At 35.0% G+C, this 23988-nt stretch overlaps 2 protein-coding genes across 2 annotated transcripts; one reads left to right on the plus strand and one right to left on the minus strand.

Annotated features, from left to right (window-relative positions):
• The first annotated feature begins 2210 nt into the window (after positions 1–2210).
• LOC109013048 (novel plant SNARE 13-like) lies at positions 2211–11658 on the plus strand. Its single transcript, XM_018994983.2, has 10 exons — positions 2211–2670; positions 7498–7590; positions 7894–7987; positions 8199–8236; positions 8500–8597; positions 10386–10465; positions 10543–10599; positions 10683–10775; positions 10861–10935; positions 11340–11658. The coding sequence occupies exons 1-10, from the start codon at positions 2594–2596 to the stop codon at positions 11436–11438; spliced, it is 804 nt and encodes a 267-aa protein (XP_018850528.2). The 5' UTR covers positions 2211–2593; the 3' UTR covers positions 11439–11658.
• Positions 11659–12252: 594 nt separating this feature from the next.
• On the minus strand, positions 12253–19522 carry LOC109013047 (probable sugar phosphate/phosphate translocator At3g17430). Its single transcript, XM_018994981.2, has 9 exons — positions 19040–19522; positions 18844–18951; positions 18248–18279; positions 18067–18117; positions 14130–14191; positions 13776–14037; positions 13048–13313; positions 12841–12935; positions 12253–12576 (listed from the first exon to the last, which is right to left on the minus strand). The coding sequence occupies exons 1-9, from the start codon at positions 19121–19123 to the stop codon at positions 12571–12573; spliced, it is 966 nt and encodes a 321-aa protein (XP_018850526.1). The 5' UTR covers positions 19124–19522; the 3' UTR covers positions 12253–12570.
• Positions 19523–23988: the final 4466 nt, after the last annotated feature.

The raw sequence follows: 23988 nt of genomic DNA on the forward strand, positions 1-23988 counted from the left end.
AAACCAGATCCAAATTGGGGGGCTTTGGGTTTCGTCGTCTGGGTGAGGGAGAAGGGGAGGGGCCTGCACGGAGAAGGGAGAGTGAGGGTGGGGGTGCTGCGTAGAGAAGGGAGAGTGGGTGGGGGTTTTGTTTGGGTGAGGGAGAAAGGGAGGGGCTGCGCAGAGAAGAGAGAGTGAGGGCCTTGGTGGTCTTCGTCTGGGTAGGGGTGCTGTGCAGAGAAGGGAGTGGGTGAGTGAGGATTGAGGGCTTCGGTGGTCTTTGTCTAGGAGGGGCTGTGCAGAGAAGGGAGAGTAAGGGTGGGGGTGCTACGCAGAGAATGGAGAGTGGGTGGAGTTCGGTCTTCTTTTGGGTGAGTGAAGATTGTGGGCTTGGTGGTGATCTTTGTTGGGAGTAGGGCTGTAATCGAGTCGAGTCGAGCCGAGCCGATCTTTGACTTGCCGAGCTCGACTCAAAATATTCGAGTTCGAGTCTAAGCTTGAGATTTTTTTTTTTATTCTTTATTTAAGCTTGACTCGATAAGCTAAATTCTCAACTTGAGCTCGTCTCACAAATGAGTTCAAGTCGAGCCGAGCTCGAGCTTGAATTGTTTATTTTTTAATTTTTTGAATAAGATTTAATAATTAATAAATTAAACAAAGAAAAAATAAAATATATAATATTGAATTTATACAACTAACAAGTAGAACCTCTATTAAATTATAAAATTTAAAAAAATTTATAAATAATTAATATCTAACTAGTTGATATTTATCCAAAATAACAATATATTATATGCCTACATACATTATTAATACATACACTTAATATGATAGTATATATCTATTTCATATATGGTTCTCACATACTCGTATATGAAATTATTAAATTTTATTGACTAATTATTATACAAATTGTAAAATATACCTGTGAAGTATATTCATTATATAGATATAAGTAATTAGACTACATATTATATATTTAATTATAAAAGTGGTATGTTTATATTATTAGCTAATACACACATAATATATATAAGATGTATGTATATATTTATCAATATATGAATGAGTTTTAATCGAGTCGAGCTAACGAGTCGACTCGAGCATAAACGAGTGGGCTTTAACAAGCCTTAGCTGAGTCGAGTCGAGTTTTGTCGGGTATATGTCGTTTACAAATCGAGCGAGTATTTGCTTTCACGAACAAGTTTTTTTTTTTTTACAAGTCGAGTTTGATTTGAGTTTAATCGAGCGAGTACTGAGCGGGCTATCGAATAGATTGTTTCATTTACAACCCTACTTGAGAGGGGCTGTGCAAAGAAGGGAAAGTGAGGGCTTCGGTAGTCTTCGTTTGGGAGGGGCTGCATAGAGAAGGGAGTGAGGGAGAAAGGAAGATTGTGACGTGGCGACGAACCGGATTGATAAGTAGGCATGTGTGTGGTGTGTGATAGGCAGACTAGAGGTTGAGTAGAATTTTTTATTTTTTTATTTAAGGGACAACTCTTTGAGTTGTATAGAGATGACTTAACAACTTATTAAATAACCAAACAAATATACATATTTTGAGTTTAAAAGTTATTAAATCATCATTTTTTTAAAATCTTATTGTCATTCTTGTTTGCTATCCGAAGAAAAATAAAGAAAAATAATATTGTACATTGCCCAAACATTCTTGTTTGCTAATTTCTTTTTTGTTTTACTGTTTCTGCCTCCGAGCACGGTAATTACTATTATAAATTTTTTAAAAATATTATTTGTAGTTATAGTTTTTATTTACATAATAATATGTGTTGATGTATCATTTATTAATATATTAGAAATTATAAAATTTAAAATTTAAATTTTTAAAGAAAACTAATAAAATAAAATTGTAAACAATATCATAAGTACAGCCTTGCAGATGAGATGAGTTGAGATTAAAATTAAAAATTGAATAAAATATTATTAAAATATATTTTTTAATACTATTTTTATTTTGAGATTTGAAAAAATTAAATTATTTTTTTTATTTTATATAAAAATTTTAAAAAATTATAACAATTAGATAAAATAAAATGAGATAAATTGAGAACTTACCACCCCTATACAGATAACACAATACTCTTCTTGTTTAGATTGAATATATTTTTAAATTTGAAAAAATACATTCTTCTTTGCTTAAAAAAAAAAAGAAAAAAAAAGGTAATTCTTGCCAGGGTGTCAACTGTTCCCTCGGGTGATCAAACGGAGAAAATCTGTAAGTTTAGCCGCGTCATCACCAAGAGCGATTCTCTCTCTCTCTCTCTCTCTGCATTCTTAAAATTTTAAAAATACAGTTAGCATTTTGCCCCAAAGTTGTCTCTCTCTCTCTCAATCGTTTCGATTTCTTCTTCTTTTTTATTTCATGTGAAAACTAGCAGCTGGATTGTTTTCCATTGGGGGGTTTTTTCTTTTCTTTTTTTCCCCCCCCCCCTCCCAAAAACTCCATCGACCTCTATTCGGAAGCAAAAACCAGTAGAAGGTTATTGATGTCATAAAGTTTATTATTATTATTCAAATCCGTGGAGTAAGGAGGATTTTGGTCGGGATCGGTTCGCCGAAAAGTTTGTGGAGGTGGTGGGGTTAGTCTCCGGCGACAATGGCGAGCGACTTGCCGATGGGCTCTCAGCTGGAGCAGATCCACGGTGAAATCCGCGATAATTTCCGAGCCCTTGCGTATGTTCCCCATTAATCTCTCTCTATCTCTCTCTCTATGATATGCGTGATTATTGTGTTATGGTTGTGAATATTGCTCTTTGGCTTTAATTGGAAGCTAGGTTTCGATGAGTCCATTGTTTGAAAATACGAGGTTCAAAGAATAGGGGTGGGAACCAATTACTCTCCACGAACACTCAGCTAAATGAAAGAGAGCATCTGGCTTTGTGACCAGAGCAATGCTTCCATTATTCGATACCTTTAGTGCTAGATGGTGATTCGTGGCTACTGACTATGCATATTAGCTTTTAACAAAAGACTATGCCTATTCCCGAAAAGGGTTACTTCATTGCCATGCCAAAAAGATTCTTGCTTGGTGCTAAGTAATATTGTGCTCTCTTAGCTGCCAATGTTTCTTGGTTGGAGTGTTGAATACTTTTTTCGTGCACAGTTGATATATTATTATCGTGGATGCCTTTGGTTTATGTCATTGACAAAGGTAGCTAACTTTGGTTGTCTCACCTAATTGTGTTATTCTCCAAGGAGAGCACGTACCTGTGCTTAAATCTCTCAGAGCATTTACTGCTGCTAAGTTATACGAATGCATAGGCAGCTCTTTAGAAACTTGTGTTGGGTATAATGGAACAGTTAGATGGGTTCAATCAGATTAGTAATAATTGTGTGAGAAAGCCTATTGAAGAAGAAAATAGAGTACAAAGGCATATAAGCTGGAGGATGTAGTTTTCAGTTGTTAGTATGGTGATGTGCTGGTATTAATATTTATCTGTTAGATAAGAGTCGTAATACAGTGAAGTGCATTTTCTGTATTTATCTAATTTGAAAGTTGAAGAAAAGAATAGTTCCTTCCCACAACGCCGGTGTAATCTTGTTTTGTGTCTGTAGATTTTATTGATGAATGCTTCTAGCAATGACTAAAATTGAATTCATGATACTGGGGAACTTGCTGTTACCGATACTAAATCGATGTTGTGACTATCGATCATTTCTCTCAAAAAATGTCTACACATTTCTAAAGAAGAGGTGCAAATGTCCACCCATCCTTAAGATACACATTCCCCTTTATATAACTTGGGCTGCACCCCTAGTGCTTATAATAAAATTTAGTACCTCTACTTATAGAAAAGAGGTGGCATAAATCTACTTTGAGAAGAGGATAATTTGATTCACCTGCGGGTGGAAGAAGGTTGATATGGCTACATTTGAGGTTTGCAATGTTTGCCTCACATGATTAATATTTTTTTATAAATAATTTTTTTTTATTCATACGAAAATAGGCATAGCCCAAATACACAAGACCTCACACAATTTATATAGTGTGTATTGTGCATGTACAGTAAAATAAGTGTTTTTTAGGTAAATTGGTGCGGCTAAGGTAGTGTCATCTTGCCCTCTACCCTTTCCCATCCAACATCTCTTTCTTGACCAGATCTACTTGACATTGTACAATGCTTTGAAAAGCTTCCATCTCTATTTTAATTTATTTTTTAACCTTTTGGTATCTTACATTTAAGTTCTTGTGTAACTAAGTTTTTACAGTTTTCTTTTGTCCCCAATCAATGTTCCATCTCAAGCAAAAAAGAAAAAAAAATTCCATGTTTATTTGAAAGTTCCATCTTGAACGAAAATGTAAGAAGTTTTTATTATATGTGAGCAAAATTTTTATTGATAATAAAGAAAAGGAATAGCTCGAGTACACTAGCTGTATACAAGAGGTGACATCTCATAAGTAGAAGTAGATACAAGAAGTCCTGAAAGCTTAGTCCATTGAAATCTCTAGCTATTGCCCAAAGGAACAAAGTGTCGAGAAAGAGGCTCTTAAGTTCATCCAATGTCCTTTCTTGATCTTTAAAATGCTGCCCATTCCTTTCTTTCCAAATGCACCACAAAAGGCATGAATTTTTTTTATAAGTAAAAAAAGACATGAAAATTATCTTCCACACTATTGTAAAAAGGTCTACCGCCCTCCTGGGCATTGCCCATGCTAATTCTATTCTACCAAAGAAGTCATTCCACAGGGTTAAAAGTTATTCCCCACTCTTCTTGCACATGCAACTCCAATCCATCCATCACAATGATCTGGCCTTCCTTAGTCAAGGGTTAAAAGTTTTCATTGAGTGCTCATCCATGACGACTCCCGGAATGCAAGAAGCTTTGAAGATCGAGAGTGGTCAATGGATGAACTTAGAAGCTTGCAGGTTGGTATGATTTTGAGGGAAGAAAACATGTAGCTGCCATATGGAAGATGATTTCTTTGTGCTTGATGTGGTGTTTTTGGTTGGAAAGGAATGAGAGATGCTTTGAAGACAAAACGTTCTATAGGAGAACTTAGGGACTTTTTCTTTAGGGGAGGTTTGGATACAAAAAGCCTTTTAACTCATCTTATCTCATCTCATCACATCTAGTCATTATACCTTTTTCAAATTTCTACACAAAATATAATAAATAATTTAACATTTTTAAATCCCAAAACAATAATAATATAAAAAATAATATTCTAATAATATGTTATTCAACTTTCATCTTAACTCATCTCATTTCAACTTATTATCCAAATCTCCCCTTAATACTTTGTGTATGTGAACTAAGACTCTTGTACTGAATGATGATAATTTTCTGGATTTGTAATAATCTTTTTTATTTTATTTTTATTTTTATTTTTTTTTTCTGCTTTCGAGAGTGTAGTAGGTATTTCCTTTGTATACGTCTTGTGTACTTGGGCTTTACCTATTCTTGGTAATAAAATTTCTTATTAATTATCTTAAAAAAAACTTGAATCATCATTTGACCGCTCACAATGCAATGCCACTTCATAGTCATGGATTGATGTTGTATGTGCAAAAATAATGGAGAGTCCGTAGATCATCTGTTACTTCATTGTGAGATTTCTATGACCTTGTGGAATGACTTATTTGCTTGGATGGGCTTAGCTTGGGTGATGCGGAAAAGGGTGATTGACCTCCTAGCTTCTTGGCGAGGCATCTGGGGCAACAGTGTGGAAGATAGTCCCAATTTGTCTGACGGTGTATTTGGAGGGAGAGGAATGCAAGAAGCTTTGAAGACCGAGAGCGGTCAATGGATGAGATTAGATGTTTATTTTTCAATACTTTACTCCATTTGTCGATTATAATTGACTTTAATGGCATGTCTTTTCATGACTTTCTTGTATCGTTAAACTTGCATGCATAGGGCGACGCTCTTGTATATGTCCTGTATACTTGGGCCTTTGTCTATTTTATGCTCAATAAAATTTTGTTTACCGATCAAAAAGAAAAAAAAAATCCAAGGAAATTGTCCAGGCAAAGAAAGTTGCTTTAGTGGCGTCTTACTCCTCCAAATACTTTTCCATCTAAAGGGAGAACTCACTTGAGAGATGAGGGCCTTGTAAAACGAACTTACAATGAATTTCCCTTTCTTGGAAGGACTCCAAAGTATCTTGTTTGAGCCTCCAGCTCCAAAATCAATAGAGGACAATAAGTTCAAGAAATCAGTGAGGGCACCTATTTTGAGTCAAATAACTCTCTAAGGAAACTTAGGCCTCGTTCGTTTTCTCAACTCTTCTCCACTCAACTCATCTCATCTAATCATTACAATTTTCCCAAATTTTCATACAAAATAAAATAAATAATTCAACTTTTTCAAATCCCAAAACAAAAATAATATTAAAAAAATATATTCTAACAATATTTTATTCAACTTTCAACTTTTATCTCAACTCATCTCATTTCATCTGCAAAAACAAACGAGACCTTACATTCTACTAAAGAGAACCACAAAACAATTCTAATGAATCAAACCATTGAAGGCTCCTTCCCGCGTGCAATCCTATGGATAATTGGGAAAGCATTCTTGAGAGCCCTATCCCTGCACCAGAAATCATGCTAGAACTTTATCTTGGAACTATGCCCTAGCTCTAGTCTAGTGTGTCTAGAGAAAACCCTCCATCCTTTTTTGATACATCTCTACAGACCCACCCCCATGCAAACCATGTACCTCATTTGAGTACCAGCCTCCCTATCCACTACCAAACTTGGAGTCAATTACTTTCCGCAAAGCTGCCCTCTCCTTTTGGTAATTCCACAACCACTTTCCTACTAGTAAAGCTCGATTGAAGTAGGATTTTTACCATGTTTATCCAAAAGTCTCAAATATGAAAGTTTCAACTGATCACAATGTTCATTTTGAAAGTGATGTTTTATGACAGGAGAGAGTTTTCCTCCAAACTTGGTTGGAGGGAATTTCCTCCAATACATTTATAAAATTGACAAGTGTCCATTGAGGATGTGACATTTAGATGTTTTTTTAAAATTCAAAGTAAAAAATTGGCACGTGTCCATTAAAAAAACATGTACTTCTCACATGCTCAAGGGATACATGGCAATTTTTTATACTTCTCTGTCGTATATGAATTATTATATGATTTAGGTAGTCCTGCAACTTTTTAAAGCTTTAAACTCTCTCTTAGTTTAATGTTCAGTTCAAGTGAATTAGGGGTGGTATGTCCCATTTACAAAACATTGGATGCCCCGCATTCTGTAGATATAATAATTTCATACTCCTCCGGGATGCTGTATACTCTCTTAATATCATTTTTTTTACTTGTTTCCGATTTCACATAGACATCATTACTGCAGATCACCTTTTTATTTTGTTATTAATATGTTGAATTTTGTTTATACAATTTCTTAAGTAGTACTTTATGTTGATTATCCGGCCTCCCTTTTGTTTGGGAGCTGCAGGATAGATACTTGTAATTCTTTAATGATTGTCTGGATACATTGCTGGGATGACTGGTTGATGATTATGATGGTGTTACCTCTTTGCATTCAGAAATGGCTTCCAGAGGCTTGATAAGATCAAAGATTCTAATAGACAAAGTAAACAGCTTGAAGAACTTACAGGAAAAATGAGGGAGTGTAAAAGGTACGTCACTGGGTCTTTCATGTTGGATTCTAATTCTTCAGAGAATGGGATTTTACTTATTTTATATGTAGCATTGTTTATATCCTTAACTCCCCTGCCCCAACAAAACAAAAAACAAAAAAAATTCTGGTTTGCCATTCATCAAACATTTGTGCATTGAACTTTGGTGTGGAGGATAGGAAAGTGTCCAACCATTTGTCATGTACCAAAAACTAATGTACGAATATTGTGGATAACAGTTCTTGAGATTTGTGTGTTTGGGATTTATACGTTATTAACTCATATTTTAGTAATTCATTTCAGATTAATTAAGGAGTTTGATCGTGAACTTAAAGATGAGGAAGGGAGAAATCCTCCTGAGGTTAATAAGCAACTCAACGATGAGAAGCAGTCTATGGTCAGTATTTGGAACCTTCTATGTTTATTTTTGGTGTTAATGACATGGATATACACATGCATTATAAACACACACATGCATGTACGTCTGTCATACATCATGTGAAATGATGCACTGCTTTTTTTTTGTGCCATGGTGCTGCTTATTTTTGATGCTGTTTGTGTTTTTTCTTTTGAAACTCAGCTTATGTTGCAATACTTCACATTTGCAGATCAAAGAGCTGAATTCATACGTGGCATTGAGAAAAACGTGAGTGTTGATATTCATTTTCTTTTTAAGGGTCAGGAGTTTGGATCTGTTCTGTCTGGGGTTAACTTGTTTTAGAATGATACTACTTGAACCATGAAAGAAAATATTCAGCTTATCACTTATAATTTGACAACTAAATTAAAAAATTTACTTGGTTGTCATATTCAGCTAGCAAATCTAACAAAATTTCTGTCCACTCTTCATCTGCTGGGTATTGTTGGACTTCAAATGCATGTGTAATAATCTCTTTTGCTGAACCACAGGTATATGAATACCCTTGGTAATAAGAGAGTTGAACTCTTTGATATGGGAGCAGGGGTTAGTGAACCTACGGCTGATGACAATTTCCAAGTAGCATCATGTGAGACCCATCTCCACTCTGATTCACAGATTGTTCCAACTTGTTTGATATTATTACCTGAAAATAGCTGTGCTAATATGTTCCATTGATGAATATGTTTTGTGCTAGACCTATGGATGCACTTTGAACTTGATATATTATTAGCTGTCAATCAACTAATTCTGTGTTAACTGTACCTATGCCAATTTTCCTTTAATTCAAAAGCTTCAACCGATGCAATGATAACTGACACAGCCTTTGGATCTGGAATAGATCCATCTTCATAGATGAGAGTTGTGGGAATGCGGCGACACAACTATTCTACTAATGTTGTGTCTACATTTGATATGTGAAGACTCCAGCAAGAGATTGCATGCATCCGTAGGGATTAGTCTTGACCCAGAATGGGTTGGAGATACCCTCCTTCACTAGAAAAGAGAAAACAATAATAAGAAAAATGAAAGAATGATGTGGTACTCTGAAAAGAAAATTCTGTGGAGTTTGGAAGGGGCCGGAATTATTTCATTACTAGTCAAGAAAATTCTGTGGAGTTTGCTTAATATTGGATGGAATAATGGTGTTTTTGGATTGAGGCATATGATGATTACTTGGATTTTTATTTGATGATATATTTGGCGAGCATTCCTCACAGTGACGGACATAGTTTAGGCCTCATTGGAGATATGGTATGCACAAAAAGTTAACTTTTTGGATGAGGTTAACATTTCATCTAAATTCTCTGTCAAACATATTTGGATCAATTTCTGACTGTGGAGAAGTGTAATAAATTTTGCTGACATATTATGGTAGAATCATCATCTCCAATTGAAATATTTTTTCTACTGAGCTCTAGATGGTTCTGATCTTTGATTTACTTTAGAGACCTAACGAACTTAATGAAGGAAACTCACCTAAGTCATCTCCTCATCGTTTAAATGGATTCCGTGAGTCCAATCATTTCCTGAGAATCTGAGTTAAATTTTTTCTACTCAGGTCTATAAGATGGTTCTGATCTTTGATCTACTTTAGAGAACTAACGAACTTAATGAAGGAGACTCACCCTAAGGCTGTGTTTGGATGCTAAGGTGATTTCAGACGATCTAAGGTCTTGTTCACTTTTACAAAACTTCTCAACTCATCTCATCTAATCATTACAACTTTTTCAAATTTTCACATAAAATAAAATAAACAATTCAACTTTTTCAAATCTCAAAATAAAAATAATATTAAAAAAATATATTCTAACTATATTTTATTCAACTTTTAACTTTTATCTCATCTCATCTGTGAAAACAAACGAGGCTTAAGTTGATCTATAAATAGTAGTGGTTTGTGGGTTCTATTAAGATGTGTTTGAATGTATGAAGTAGGTTGAGATGAGTTTAACTTTTTATAGGAAGTTGAAAAAGTAGTAGGTCCCATCAATGATTGGTTTGAGATGGGTTGAGGTGATCTTGACATCCAAACATCTCTTCCCCTCATTATTTAAATGGATTTCCTGAGTCCAATCATTTCCTGAGAATCTGAGGGTTTTTTTTTTTCCCAATCTTATTAACTACCTGTGTACGTGAGAAAAGGCTTTGATGCCAGAGTTTCTTGTCACAAGATACCTCTAATAACACTTGATTGTATTTTAATAAGTTGCCCAAACTTCATATGACTGCGAAATATATGTGAATCAAACATTTGAAAGATAAAGAACCTGGGATTTTTATGCAGATATGTATGTATGCATGTAGTAATATCTTTTTGTAATTCTTTGCAAAGAAGAGTTCTAAAAAAATTACTTTTACGTGTCTTGTCCTATAGCAATGACAAACCAAGAACTTATCAATGCTGGAACGAAGACAATGGATGAGACTGATCAGGCCATTCAACGCACTCAAAAGGTGAAGTGTTTTGAAACATGTGTTAGCTCAAAATGTTTATGTTGCCATTATTCTTGACACTTGAAATTGACCGTTAGGTTGTTGAACAAACAATTGAAGTGGGAACTCAAACTGCTGTTACATTAAAGGGTCAAGTAAGTATAACCATGGAGTAATCTCAGTTATTCTTCTTCCTATCTGTTTGTAGCCTTCTATACTATAATCTGATATTTTGCAGACCGACCAAATGGGCCGAATTGTTAATGAGCTGGACACAATTAACTTCTCAATTAAGAAGGCTTCCCAGCTTGTGAGGGAGATTGGTAGACAGGTTGGTTCTTTCTTCCCCCTTCCCCGGGGAATACAACTTGTTTTCCATTTATTTTCTTGAAACTAAATTTATTTGTTTATTCCAGGTAGCTACAGATAAATGCATCATGCTTTTTCTATTCCTTATTGTCTGTGGTGTAATAGCCATCATTATTGTCAAGGTATTACCTCGAATACGTAGCTGTAAAATTCATTTATCTATTACCTTCGAATACTTAGCTGCAAAATTTCTGAGTCATGGACCAACGTGTTGATCCCAACTAATTTAACTTTTTGATTGAATTCTATTATTGGAGAAATCAAAACGTTTTGGTCGGGTAAAACATTATTTTTTCCCCGCGGAGGAAAAAAAGACATTCTCAAGGGAAGGAAGAAAAAATAAAAAATAAAGGTGAAAGTAAAGTATTAAGACTATAAATGAATAGTATGGTATGAATTTCTTGCTTTTTTAGCTGATTTCAGTTATGGACTAGCGTATTGCATTATGTAAATGCATTTTGTACATATATGCACACCAAAGCTTACAAAAACTTAGCGTATTTCTCTGCAATATGTACAATTTCAGATTGTGAATCCCAAGAACAAAGACATCAGGGACATCCCTGGATTGGCACCTCCAGCTCCCTCAAGGAGGCTTTTGTGGGCTGCAGAACATTTCATTTAGATTCATTATTTCGGAGCACTTTTTCCGCCCATAATGGTTTGTGTTTTAAATTCATGCAAAGGGGTGCTCAGAGTAATGCCGTTTGCGGGTCGTTTGTCGTTATTTTGTTTTTCTAATTTACTTTCCATAATTATTTTGGTTCTTGCCTGCTATGTGCATATTCTGTTTTCGATTCTTCTCTGTTGTGTGTAAATCACATGCGAGCGAGCCCTTTTTGCTTTGTTTTGAATGCCATATCCCTTTCAATGACAGCATGCTTTTTGGGTAGAGCAATGGCATGTTGTGCTAAATTAGTTTGCTCTCCACTTTTTGAGGAATCCCCACGAGTATACGAGTAAATTCTGGAAAGGGCTTTTCAAATTCTTCGGTTCCAGTGGGCAAAACAAGATTTGCTGAGATATATACCGTAGATAAAAAAAAAAAAAAAAAAAAAAAGGCATGTCCAAATCAAAAGGAAAGGTATTATTCATCATTATCTTTTTTAGGGTTGGTTTGGTTTTAGAGACGAGATTAGATGGTTTTAGATGAAAGATAAAAATTGAAGAAAATATTGTGAGAATATTATTTTATAATATTATTATTGTTTTGGGATTTCAAAAAGTTGAATTGAGATTTGAAAAAATTGAATTGTTTATTTTATTTTGTGTGAGAATTTGAGAAAGTTGTAATGATGAAATAAAATGAAAGAGAGGCCCTAATCATCATTCTTTCATCATTGGTGACCACTTCAAATGATTAAAAAATTAATTACTATAGTTAATTTGTTTACTTAAATCATTTGATGACATGTTAATGCTAGGAGATAATGAAAAAATAAATGTTAAAAGATAACGAATAGCATTTTTCAAATTTAAGACTTTGATTATGTCATTATGCTACAAATAGAAGTAAATACAAGCTATAAATATAAGTAAATACAAATGAATCGGCTTTGAATCCGGAAATGTATAACAATAATATATGGCCTGCCTTTACGCTGTCATGAATCATGCATGAGCTGCGAAGAACGTCCAATGTGAGATAGCCTCGATGTTGAAAGTAGAGTTGTTTCTTCATCAAAATCCAAATCAGAGTCGCCACTATTCCCTCCAGCTATAGGTACGAATATGTAAGATGACTTCTTCTCCAACTTCTAATCCTGTATGTATTGTATTACCCAACATTGAAAGCACAGCTATTAGGAGAGAGAGAGAGAGAGAGAGAGAGAGAGAGAGAGAGAGAGAGCACCAACATTTGAAGTAAACAGATTATTGAATGCACCAGCCTTAGTATATAAGAGTTATCGAACCAATGAGTAGAGCATATCATCCAGTAAGTGATTTATTAGGTGTGTTGTCCAGATTCCACACTGACTTATAAATAGAATTTTTTTAATATATAAAGGATAATATATGAGATTGACCTTAGTGATCCTTCCAGGCATACTTTCAGCAGATTGTTGAGATACTCGAACATCCTTAAGCTTAATGTAATTGTAGATGAAAACGCCACATAGTGCTGTAGGGGTAAAAAGGAATTTTAATGTAAAGTGAAAGTGTTGAGGTCTAGATTAGGTAGGAAATGTGTTGTGTGACTGAAAGCTTGCACTTAAAAAAGGATGGAGACTTACCAACCCCATAACCAATTATATTCAACCCTGTAATTGTGTACTCTGGAAATATGACAGCTGAAAGGGCTATCAACATCCAGTCTTTAAGAACGCCAGCAACCCGGATGGTAACTGCTCCTGTTCTACCAATTACTAAGAAAATGGAGAAATTCAGGGCCAAAGCACAGAGAGCATTGGAGAAAAAGATCCAGAAGTTAAACTGGTTCTGGGAAACTTGCATCTGAGTCTTCTCCAGTAAACACCAAGGCACAAACAAAAACACAAAACTGCATGTGAAAGTGTCAACAAGTGAGAAGCTGATACGTTTAGGTACCCACCAATGTAAGTGCTTAAAAATCATTGTGTATATAGATTTATGAAGAAGAACAAAACTTAATAGCTACAAAAGACTTCACAGAATTGTTCATCCTCCAAAATTTATATATTTTCTGCAATATAAATTGCAGTATTTATAAACCAAAAACAAGAAACTAAAAAGGTTGATGTCAACTGTTATATAATTTCGTTTGGTTATACAAACCATCTCATCTTATCCAATTATTACAATTTTTTTAAATTTTCATACAAAATATAAGAAACAATTGATATCCCAAAATAAAAATTATATTAAAAAATTATATTTTGACAATATTTTATTCAACTTTTGTCTCATCTATGTAACTAAACAAGGCAATCCTAAGCATACGTTTTCAAGAGAAAATAAGCCCAGAAACTTCAAAACAAAGTACCTGCACGGAGCTATGTAATATAAGCTGGTGATAGGGTTTAAAGTCAAGCCCTTCTTGTTTAGAAGGACTTGAGTTAAGACCAGCCTAAGAGCTTCTGCAAAGATGCCTGTAACCTGGTAAACTGTACCGAGTACATTAAAATGAATCTCCCCATATGAGGCAATGACAACTCCAATACTGACTAGCAACACGCTCAAGAACACGTCACACCTTGGTTTGTCAATGCCACACATAATAGCCATGATGAATGTTGCCATAGGCACTGAAACATCAAAATTAAGATACAAATGGCGATCTAGTTGTTAAAGAAATTTATCATGATACTAACAAAATATGCAGGTACTCCAAACATACTTAATGCTTTGAGCATCTGAATGAAGGCCACAGAAATGTGCAAGAAAGCGGTGTTACCAAACCTACATGAGAAGCAAAAACAAACTTGTCAACGGACGTCAATCCACCAACATCAAGATTGTTTCAAAAGACCTCACCTCTGATAACAGTCCAAAACCTAAATAAGGCAGTGGTGGCCCTTCTATCAACAAAGTTAGCTTCTGAAACACTACCACACATGCACGAATGCAAGCGCGCTCATATTTAAAGTAAATTTCACTGTCTATCCAAGAATCAATAAAGAAAAACTTTATTGTCTTAAAAAACCAGTGAAATCATCACATATAATAAAAAAAGATCAAGGATTTCACCTTGATATTGTGCAACAAAACACATGCATGCAGAGTAGATCCATAATTAATCTTTGGTGGGAATATATGGCACATGTTTATAGTAATAAAAGATCACAAATTACAAATAAAATAATTCAAGGGGAAATGGAGAAAAGCCCTGCAAAGAAAAAAAAAAGTAGAAGAACATAAGGAAAATCTGGATAGAAACTCAAAATGAAAGGTATGGTTCAATTATATATTTAAAAATTTAAAATGCCCAATGAGTGTGAGAGCAAGACACGGGGATGTATTTTTCAACACATTCATAGACGACTTTTCACGATGGTCATGTTATTTGATCTCCCATAAGTCTGAAGCATTGGATTGCTTTAGGCAATACGTGAGCTTGGTTGAGAATCAATTAGACAAGAGTATAGAGGCTTTAAGAGCTGACCGTGGACGTGAATATTTGCCTGAACAGTTTAAAAGGCTCTGTGATGAAAAATGAATTAAAAGGTAGTTGATGACGCCATATATGCCACAACAAAATGACATGGCGGAAAGGAGAAATCAGACACTGCTTAAGATGGATAGATCGATGATGGTACAAGCAAATCTACTAATATTATATTGGGAGATGCACTTTTGATTGCAATCTACATCCTTATCAGAGTGCTCTCCAAATCAGTGTCGTCTACTCCATATGAACTTTGGACTGGTGGGAAACCCAACTTGAATAACTTGCGGCCATGGGGTTCAGCGGGCTTCATTTACAATTCTTTTCATAAATATAGAAAGTTGGGCTCTAGAGGGAAGAAGTGTATATTTATAAGATACCTTGTTCACTCTAAGGGATATGTATTAATCGGTGAACAACCTGATGGAACGGTATTTGAAATTGAGTCACGAAATGTGAATTTCATCGAAAATGAATTTCCAATTAGAGGTGAGGTTGATAAGAGCTTGGAACTCTAAGAGCTTGTTGATCAAGAGGAAGCCACTTCAAGCATCTAGTTGAGAATGATGGAACATCTCAAGCTCCTAGGAACAATGGGAGTGATTTGGCTCCAAGTAACAAAATACCACTTGTTGGATATCCACAACAGCTTCAACCACGTAAGAGCTTACGTGGAAATGTTCCCCGTCATCGATTTGGAATTGAAGGGAAAATTGTCATGGTGAGGCAGCAAGATGATGATGGGCCTAGAACCATCCAAGAGGCTCTCTCATCTTCTACTAAAGATGAGTGGATGAAAGAACTAAATGATGAGATGGAGTCTATGAGGATTAATCAAGTCTGGAATCAGGTAGACTTACCGCTAGGCTGGAAAGCCATTAGGAACAAAAAGGTCAAACGTAGAGCGGATGGGTTAATAGAAAGGTATAAAGCTCGCCTCGTGGTGAAATGATATATCCAACAAGATGGTGTAGACTATGAGAAAACCGTTTCTCCAATAGTAAGGTTTGCTTCAATTCGCCCGATTCTAGCCATTGTAGCACATTTGGATTTGGAACTCTATAAGATAGACGTTAAAATGGCTTTTCTCAATGGAGAACTAGATGAAGAGATCTATATGCATCAACCCTTGGGTTTTGTGATTAAAGGTCAAGAGTGCAAAGTGTGCAAGATTAAACGATCTATATATGGTCTAAAGAAATCATCTAGATAGTGGTATCTTTGATTCCACAAAGCCATTCGCTCAAATGAGTTTTTGATGATCGTAGAAGACCACTGTGTTTATATAAAACGGTCCAAAATGAGTTTTGTATTGTTATCACCATACGTTGATGACATTTGGAAATATGATAAGCGGATGATTATCGTCATTAAGGAGTGATTGTTCCTCAATTTTGAGATAAATGACATGAGTGAGGTAGAATATATTTTGGGAGTTAAGATCTATAGAGATCGTTCAAAGAGACTTCTGTATTTGTCTCAATAGACTTACATAAAGAATGTCCTTGAACACTTCCAAATGAGTAATTGTAAACACATTGATAACTCCATTGCTAAAGGTGAGAACATATGCCAAGAAATGTGTCCTAAGACTCCAAGAGAGATAGGGAAGATGACTTGTGTTCTCTATGCTAGCGTTATTCGTAGTCTGATGTACACAATGATGTGTACTCGACGATATATATGCTATGCAGTTGGCTTGGTCAGTAGATTCCAATCTAATCCTAGACTGGCCCAGTAGAAAGCAATCAAAATGATTTTTAGATATCTTAAGAGAACTATAGACTATATATTGTACTTTTAGAATTCATATTTGCAGCTAAATGGTTACAATGATGCTGATTGGGGCAGTGGCCTAGATGAGCGCAAATCCACAATTGGGTATGTTTTCTTGTTGAACAATGGCGCCATTACATGGAGTAGCAAGAAACAACTCTGCATAACTTTATTCACCATGGAGACAGAGTACATAACATGTTCAACAGCAGTTTAGGAGGCTATTTGGTTGAGGAGGTTCCTTCAACTTTGCGATAGCATGGCTGCTCTTGCATATGCTAAAGATCCAAAGTATCACGGAAAAACCAAATACATTGATGTTTGATATTACTACATTAGAGACATGGTGGCACAAAAAGAAGTGGTCCTGAAATATCTATCTACGAGTCACATAGTTGTTGATCCCCTGACAAAGCCCATAGCAAAAGACGCTTTTATGGCTCATGTTAGGAGTTTAGGATTGTGTAGACTATGATTATAATTTTATTTCGTTGACACAGTAATGTAAACTTTCTTTGGAGATATTAATGCAGTGTAATATTTTCTTTCAATTTTTTTATTTATCATATTGCATGAATTGTACACGCCCACAAGGTATGTTAACAGACTTAGATTGGCTCACTCACACGAGTGATCGCCTTTGTCACTGTAAAGAGGTAGTGAACAAAGATGAGGTATTGTGTTACTCGATACTTGTTTAGAAAGGGTTAAGTATGACGCAAAAAAAATAATAATGTTGCCTTAGTGAGAACTACTATGCATGGACACCTCACAATCCATGTAGCCTGTGGTAAGTCAGATGCGAAATTCTCTTTGACGCCTTGGAGGTGAGCAAATGGAGAAACTCGAGTTAGACGCAGAAATTGTGTCTGGACTAAGATCTGTACAATGTTTGATATGTACATACGCTCTTTAAGAAAAAGAGATCCACCATAGCATGTATTTCATACTACATGTGCTTATGCGAGAAGATATGGAAGTGAATAAATGGTTTCCTGTTTCTTCACTGTGTGAGTCCTATATTTTTCTTTTAAATGCCCTTCTTGACCTTTGACAATATCATAAGATGGAAGCTATGACGTTTGCTACTCTAGCACACTCACACATCGGGTGAAGGCAAATTCGGATTGAACGGAGGTTTGAACACTAGATTCACTCGTGGAACAACTACACAGATTATCCTTGAGATATTTTTTCCGCTATATATATTTACATAAAATTCTAACAATATGGCACTCATTTATAGTAATAGAAGATCACAAATTACAAATAACATAATTCAAGGGAAAATGGAGACAAGCCCTGCATAGAAAAAAGAAAGTAGAAGAACATAACGAAAATCTGGAAAGGGACTCAAACAAAAGGCCTGGTTCAGTTAGATTTTAGTGCTTACCAAAGACTTGATGCAAAGAAGGCACTTATCGGTATGACACTGGTTGCATATCTGCTCACCATTAAAAAGAGATCAAGAAAAAGGATTTTTTTCAAAGAGAGGACAAATGAAGAAAATGAGAGCATAACAACAGAAAAAGAAAGGACGGGGGTAGAAGAAATTGAAAAACTATGTCACTTACATTTCAAATGTCATTTTCACAGGAGAAACAACCTACACATTCAAAGAATAATCTAACTACATCAGTGCATTTCATCTTTTTTTTTTCCCTCATGCATTTTTTAACACTTTTAAATATATATATTTTTAAAAAAATCCACAACATCATTAAAAACACTTTGTTAATCATTAAGTAAAAAAAAAAAAAAAAAACCCATCCAGCAGGAGCTTTTCTCTTAAAAGAAAAACACAGAAGGCAATGAGAAGTAATGAAATCATGTATTTGCAGCATGTGTAGCAGAGTGCAACAGCAACACAAAGCACAAAATGGATATCTCTGCCCAATTTATCACAAATCAAATCTATGTGAATAAAGCACAAAGTATGAACCAGATTGAAGTAACACGAATAACAGAACATAAAACAGAAAAAAGAAATACAATTGAGGATGGATTTTCAATAAAATTTCGAGACTTTAAAAACCAAACAAATCGTACAGAGATAGATACCTATGATCACCACTATAAGCGAGAAAGATGAGTGACCATGAAAGTACCAGAGCAAACTCAGAATCAAACACTAGTTTGACTCACAGTCAGGCATAAGAAATCCATATACCTTGAAAACCCTAACAAGAAAAAATGCAACGGCTCCGGAAAAGCCCATGTGAATCATGGTCAGCGTTATAGGAAACGGAAAGTTGAAGTATTTCGTAGACAGAACCCACTGCACGGAAGAAATCCACAGCATCAAGACAAATATAAAAGGAAGGTACACACCCAGATTATAGGAAAAGAAATCAGTACGTACGTACCTTGTTGTACAATATGACTCCGGCAGAAAGCAATATGTATGTTAGTAGGTAGAGGTACGTGAAAGCAAGCGTTTTGTTAATCATTCTCTCTCTTCCTTTCACAAAGATATGACCATAAAATCCTGACTACGCTCTCTGTTATAGGCTACAGCATCTTCACCACAAACGAGACCTGAAAAGATGAAACTACGCACTGATGACTTCTTCCTACTTCTAAGCGAGTGTGTGTGAGCCTTCTTCCTCCACCATTAAAGCTTTCTTATACCTCCACTAACCAGAGAAGACACCATGCATCTCTGTTCGTTTCCAACCTCGTCCCGTATGCACGCAGCTGAGTAAGCATGTTTTCCTAACGTGCGTCGTAACATCACACGTTCACATGTATCTCCGCGTCAAGATACCTCTACTCTAATATGTTATACTTCAAAATTTGTTGGGAGAAATCTTATTAGTATTAGAGTTATTCTGTTATGAAGCCGGTGTGGTCGAGCACAACGATATATATTGCTGCTTAAATGTTAAGATTTGAGTCGACTTAAATTATGTCATGTAAATATTTTATTAGATGTATTCTACACATCAACTTTTTTTTAAGTAGAAATTTTATCCTGTCAAACCATATCATCTAGTTTTATATTGAATGACCAAGAATTAAATCATTTAAGTTTAATGGAATTTGAAATTAATATTCTATGTTTATCAGGCCAGACTACTCTGCCACTCATCTAGTGTTAAATAACATAGCACAAAGACCAATTCAAAGTATATAAAGACCCCACATACTTAAATACTTTGAAAGGATGTTAAAGGAAAGTGAAGCAAGTGTTCCTGTTGAAGAGATGAGGGGTGTTGAGAACAAGTGGGTAAGGGTTTGCTGTGTTCTATTGATGTGGTGGTGAAGCTTTCCAATCCCTATCAATGGGGCTAATTTCTTAGTTACTGAACAAAGGATATTGGTTTTTTACACCATCTTCTACACCTCATGGACCACCTAATATATATCAAATGCAATCCAAGAAAAAGAAAAATGAGAGAAGAGAGAGAGAGAGAGAGAGAGAGAGAGAGAGAGAGAGAGAGATTTCCCTCCACAAACCGGATCATAATAGCTACATAAAAAAAGGCTTTTTGATGGTTGGCTTTTACATGCCAAAAGTTTGGTTCAAACCTTCTTTAGCTCTAAAAAAAAAAGGGAAAGGAAAAACCCCAAGAGGCTTACACATCATTTTCAAAACATTGAAGAAGTTGTACCCACGCTGAACAACTATATAGTCAGACAAACTCGTGCTTTGTTTGTATGTGATGAACATATTATCTGCAGATTTGACGATAAAGTTCTCAAGTTTATGGGGGAATATTGTGCACATCCTTTGCTTTGCCGAGCCGTATATAATACATTGACATCTGAAGTAATAATAATAATCTAAAATGTCAGATATGCTACAGAATCTGATTCCCCATCAACTACAGAATTTCTGTTCATCATTCAGTATGACATCACTGATATTGCAAAATCATGCATGGAAATCTCAAAGCTACTGGTTATTGTGTCTCTCTTATCTTTCCACCTTACTCATATATAGTTGAAATTTTCACTTAATTAATAAATAAGACTCTCCAGCACTTGAAATGAAAAATACCATCATCATTCATAATAGCAATCCATTTTGTCTAAACACATGAACTCATCAGTCAGCATTTTCTGCAGTCTAATGGTATGGATTTAATGTGCCTGGGTTTATATGAAAGACTGATCGAACATGACTAAGGGTGGAGCTGTCTGCTCTGCACAATGAATGCAAACCTTGTGTTATTACGCAGGATATTTCTTTTTTCTTAATCAGAAATTACAGCCAGATCAGTCTGTGTCAGCTTAGAATGATCGGGATTTATAATTCAAGTTTGGACCACCATGATGTTGAACTTTCACTAGGAATGATCCAAGAGGCTTATAAAGATCAACTCATGTGTTGCAGCTGCATTACCATCATATAAATTATAATATTAATTGCTCAAAAAATTATGATCAATGCCATGTGCAGTAGGGCCGTTGAAAGTCTCATGCACGCAGATAAGGTTGCGAAACCTTTGTTTGATCATAACCTGCATATATATATATGCTTTATTTCATGATCAGTATCAGCAGCTAGCTAGGGATCATCGGTTCGAAAGAGTTAAAAACTTAATTCTCCATGTAATTACTACTTCCATGAGTCATGACGAGATATATCTCTCTTTGATAATATATAGAATATTCCTTTTCGACAAGGGTCGATCTGTTCACAACCATGACCATGAGATGGCAGGCAGGGGGATGGAGTAGTTAGTTCCGTGTTCACATAGATTTCCATGATCAGCTACATGCATGCATGAAGCATAGAGCTAGATCGAAGCCTGGAAACAAAGAAAAAGCTAGAAGACCCAGCAGCTTACAAGTTAGATAGATATATATATATATATATATATATATATATTTATATGTTCTGCAGGATCATACATGGAAGCTTAAATTAGCACTCCTTTAACCAATAAAAGCCATAAATTATAAGTAAAGAAAACAAAAAAGATACAAAATATAGAAAAATATCTAACTAATTATATTGCCATAAGTTTATAATTATTCATATTCTCTAGATCATATATAAGAGAAAATACGAATTATACTGCATGAGAAGTCATTTTAGAGAGTTTCAAGAAATTAAACAATTCGTGTACTATATGTGTACTCCAATTTCTGTAAACTAGCTAGCTAGCAAATTGTTAAGATTCCGAGTGTTTTTTAGAAAGAGAAAGTATATATCCCTTCTCTCTAGAAAACTCAATCCTTCTGAGTGTTTTCGCCGGAAAGGAGGGTGGAGTTGTGTATCTCATCACCCTCCTCTCCATTCCCTTTCCGAAACCGTTTAGTGTATATGCTTTTATGATAATGTTTTTTTTTTCCTTTCCTTCCCTCCACCGGTTCAGTTTTGGTCAGATCTATCGTTTTCTGGCGACCACCTGTCGACACGCGCCTCTACAGCCTTCGATCTATTGGAATGACGTGACCCGCACGCACGATTTGTTTCCGCACATGGCACTCACGCACCACCACAGAGGCGCGGGCTGCAAATCAGTCTATCCGATGCCGATCTCGAAAAAGGGATTACTATGTTATCGCTTTCCCTAATCGATGATCTTGAAAAAGGGATTAAGGATCTCTCCAAAAAATATCTCAAGACAATAAACTGTAGTGCACTCACAGCTTACACCGCTTCCAGCGGTGGTTTACTTAAAAACTATCTTTTAAGGTGGCACTCTCTTTGTAGGCTAAGAAGAAGGAGGAGGAGGAGGAGGAGGAGGAAGGAAGGAAGGAAGGAAGGAAGGAAAAAAAAAAAAAAAACCTAGCTAAGCAAAATATCCCTCCGTACGACACACATATAATGTACCCTACAGATAGCATGGCTTAATTAACATGCATGCAAAAGCTGGGTCAAACATACACACTGATGCGCATGATCTTTGGATGTCCAAATTCATTGAAAAGTGTTCACTCCTTTTGGGAAAGCAAATTGTTCATGAAAGATATGTACATATATAATTTTTCCATAAAGATAGATATATATTAAAGGTTTGCCCTCCATGCATGCATGCATATAATGGTTATGTACGACAGTCCGATGGCCGAAGTTTATATATATATACTTTGGCTGGTCAAATATGACTGCAGACTGCAACAAACATGGCAGTAGTTGAGGAAGCATAAGCCGCTTTTTTTAATTATGCCTGATCGATGTTCAAGAACCACATTAATTAATTTCCTTAAATATTTCAAAAGAGAAAAGAAAGTGATCTCATTTCCTTAGACGGGAGAAGATAATGGAGGTTGAATTATTATCCCCATGTTCTAATTAATTTCGCCCATCATCATTATAAGAAAAATGATATTTGGGACCATTTGTTTGTAATGAAAAGATTATTTATAATTAAAATAGATTTATTTTAACTACAAATAATTATTTTATTAGAATTAACTAACCGTAAATAAACAATTTTCTTATAATACCTAAAAAAAAAGAGTAATGCGGCGTTAACTTGTTCTCCTAGCTCCCTTTGTAGACACTCCCACCACCTCTCTTTGCATGAGAAGGCTAGGGATGATTTTCTTTTACTATTATTATTATTATTATTATTATTATTATTATTTCACTTTTTTTCTCATTTTGTATTTTCTATGTTAGAGGTAATGTAAAAAATAGAGTTTAAGGTCTGGTTTGGATATAAAAAGTATTTCATCTCATCTCATCATTATAATTTTTTTAAATTTTCACATAAAATATAATAAACAATTCAACTTTTTCAAATCTCAAAATGATAATAATATTAAAAACTAATATTTTAATAATATTTTATTCAACTTTCGTCTTAATTCATATTATTTTAATTCACTATCTAAACGACACATAGATCGTTTAATGTGGTTTCTAATACCGGTGATGTGGCATTCATTAGGGTTTTTGTATGGAAGATGAAGAGACTATTTTGATAAGAAAAATTCTATTAATAAGCCTCATACACCACACATCATATATTTTGTGATTTTTTAATTTGTTTCTCTTATCAAATGTGTGGTATATGAATTATGAGTAGAAAATTTTAATTATTTTAAAAATGATAAAATTAAAAAAATTAAAAAAAATTAAAAAATGAAAAAAATTATAGTGTATAGCGAGTGAACTTATGAATAGCAAATGCTCTTGATAATGAAAGTAGATCCAAAAATTGTTGCAATTAATAAGAAAATTGAATGAGAATTCTTGAACTGATCATGATGTAAAAACTCATGGACCATTATTATTTTTAACCCAATATATATAATTTTAAAAGCTAGCTGACTCTAAGAGCTAGTTAGGCATGCCTGATTGGTAGGCTATATAGGGTTGTGGCCACACACACTTAGGACCATTGATCCGATT

Source organism: Juglans regia, chromosome 12 (genome assembly GCF_001411555.2).
Source record: "Juglans regia cultivar Chandler chromosome 12, Walnut 2.0, whole genome shotgun sequence".
In the NCBI taxonomy this organism is placed as follows: domain Eukaryota; kingdom Viridiplantae; phylum Streptophyta; class Magnoliopsida; order Fagales; family Juglandaceae; genus Juglans; species Juglans regia.

Bases quoted from the DNA above. Each gene is read 5' to 3' on its own strand.
- LOC109013048 (XM_018994983.2), top strand. From the start codon at position 2,594: ATGGCGAGCGACTTGCCGATGGGCTCTCAGCTGGAGCAGATCCACGGT. The intron at 7,591-7,893 runs GTACGTCACTGG...AATTCATTTCAG, and splicing joins AAAATGAGGGAGTGTAAAAG to ATTAATTAAGGAGTTTGATC. The intron at 10,936-11,339 runs GTATTACCTCGA...GTACAATTTCAG, and splicing joins TAGCCATCATTATTGTCAAG to ATTGTGAATCCCAAGAACAA.
- LOC109013047 (XM_018994981.2), bottom strand. From the start codon at position 19,123: ATGATTAACAAAACGCTTGCTTTCACGTACCTCTACCTACTAACATAC. The intron at 18,118-18,247 runs GTAAGTGACATA...AATGGTGAGCAG, and splicing joins GTGAAAATGACATTTGAAAT to ATATGCAACCAGTGTCATAC. The intron at 14,038-14,129 runs GTATGTTTGGAG...TTGATGTTTCAG, and splicing joins TCAGATGCTCAAAGCATTAA to TGCCTATGGCAACATTCATC.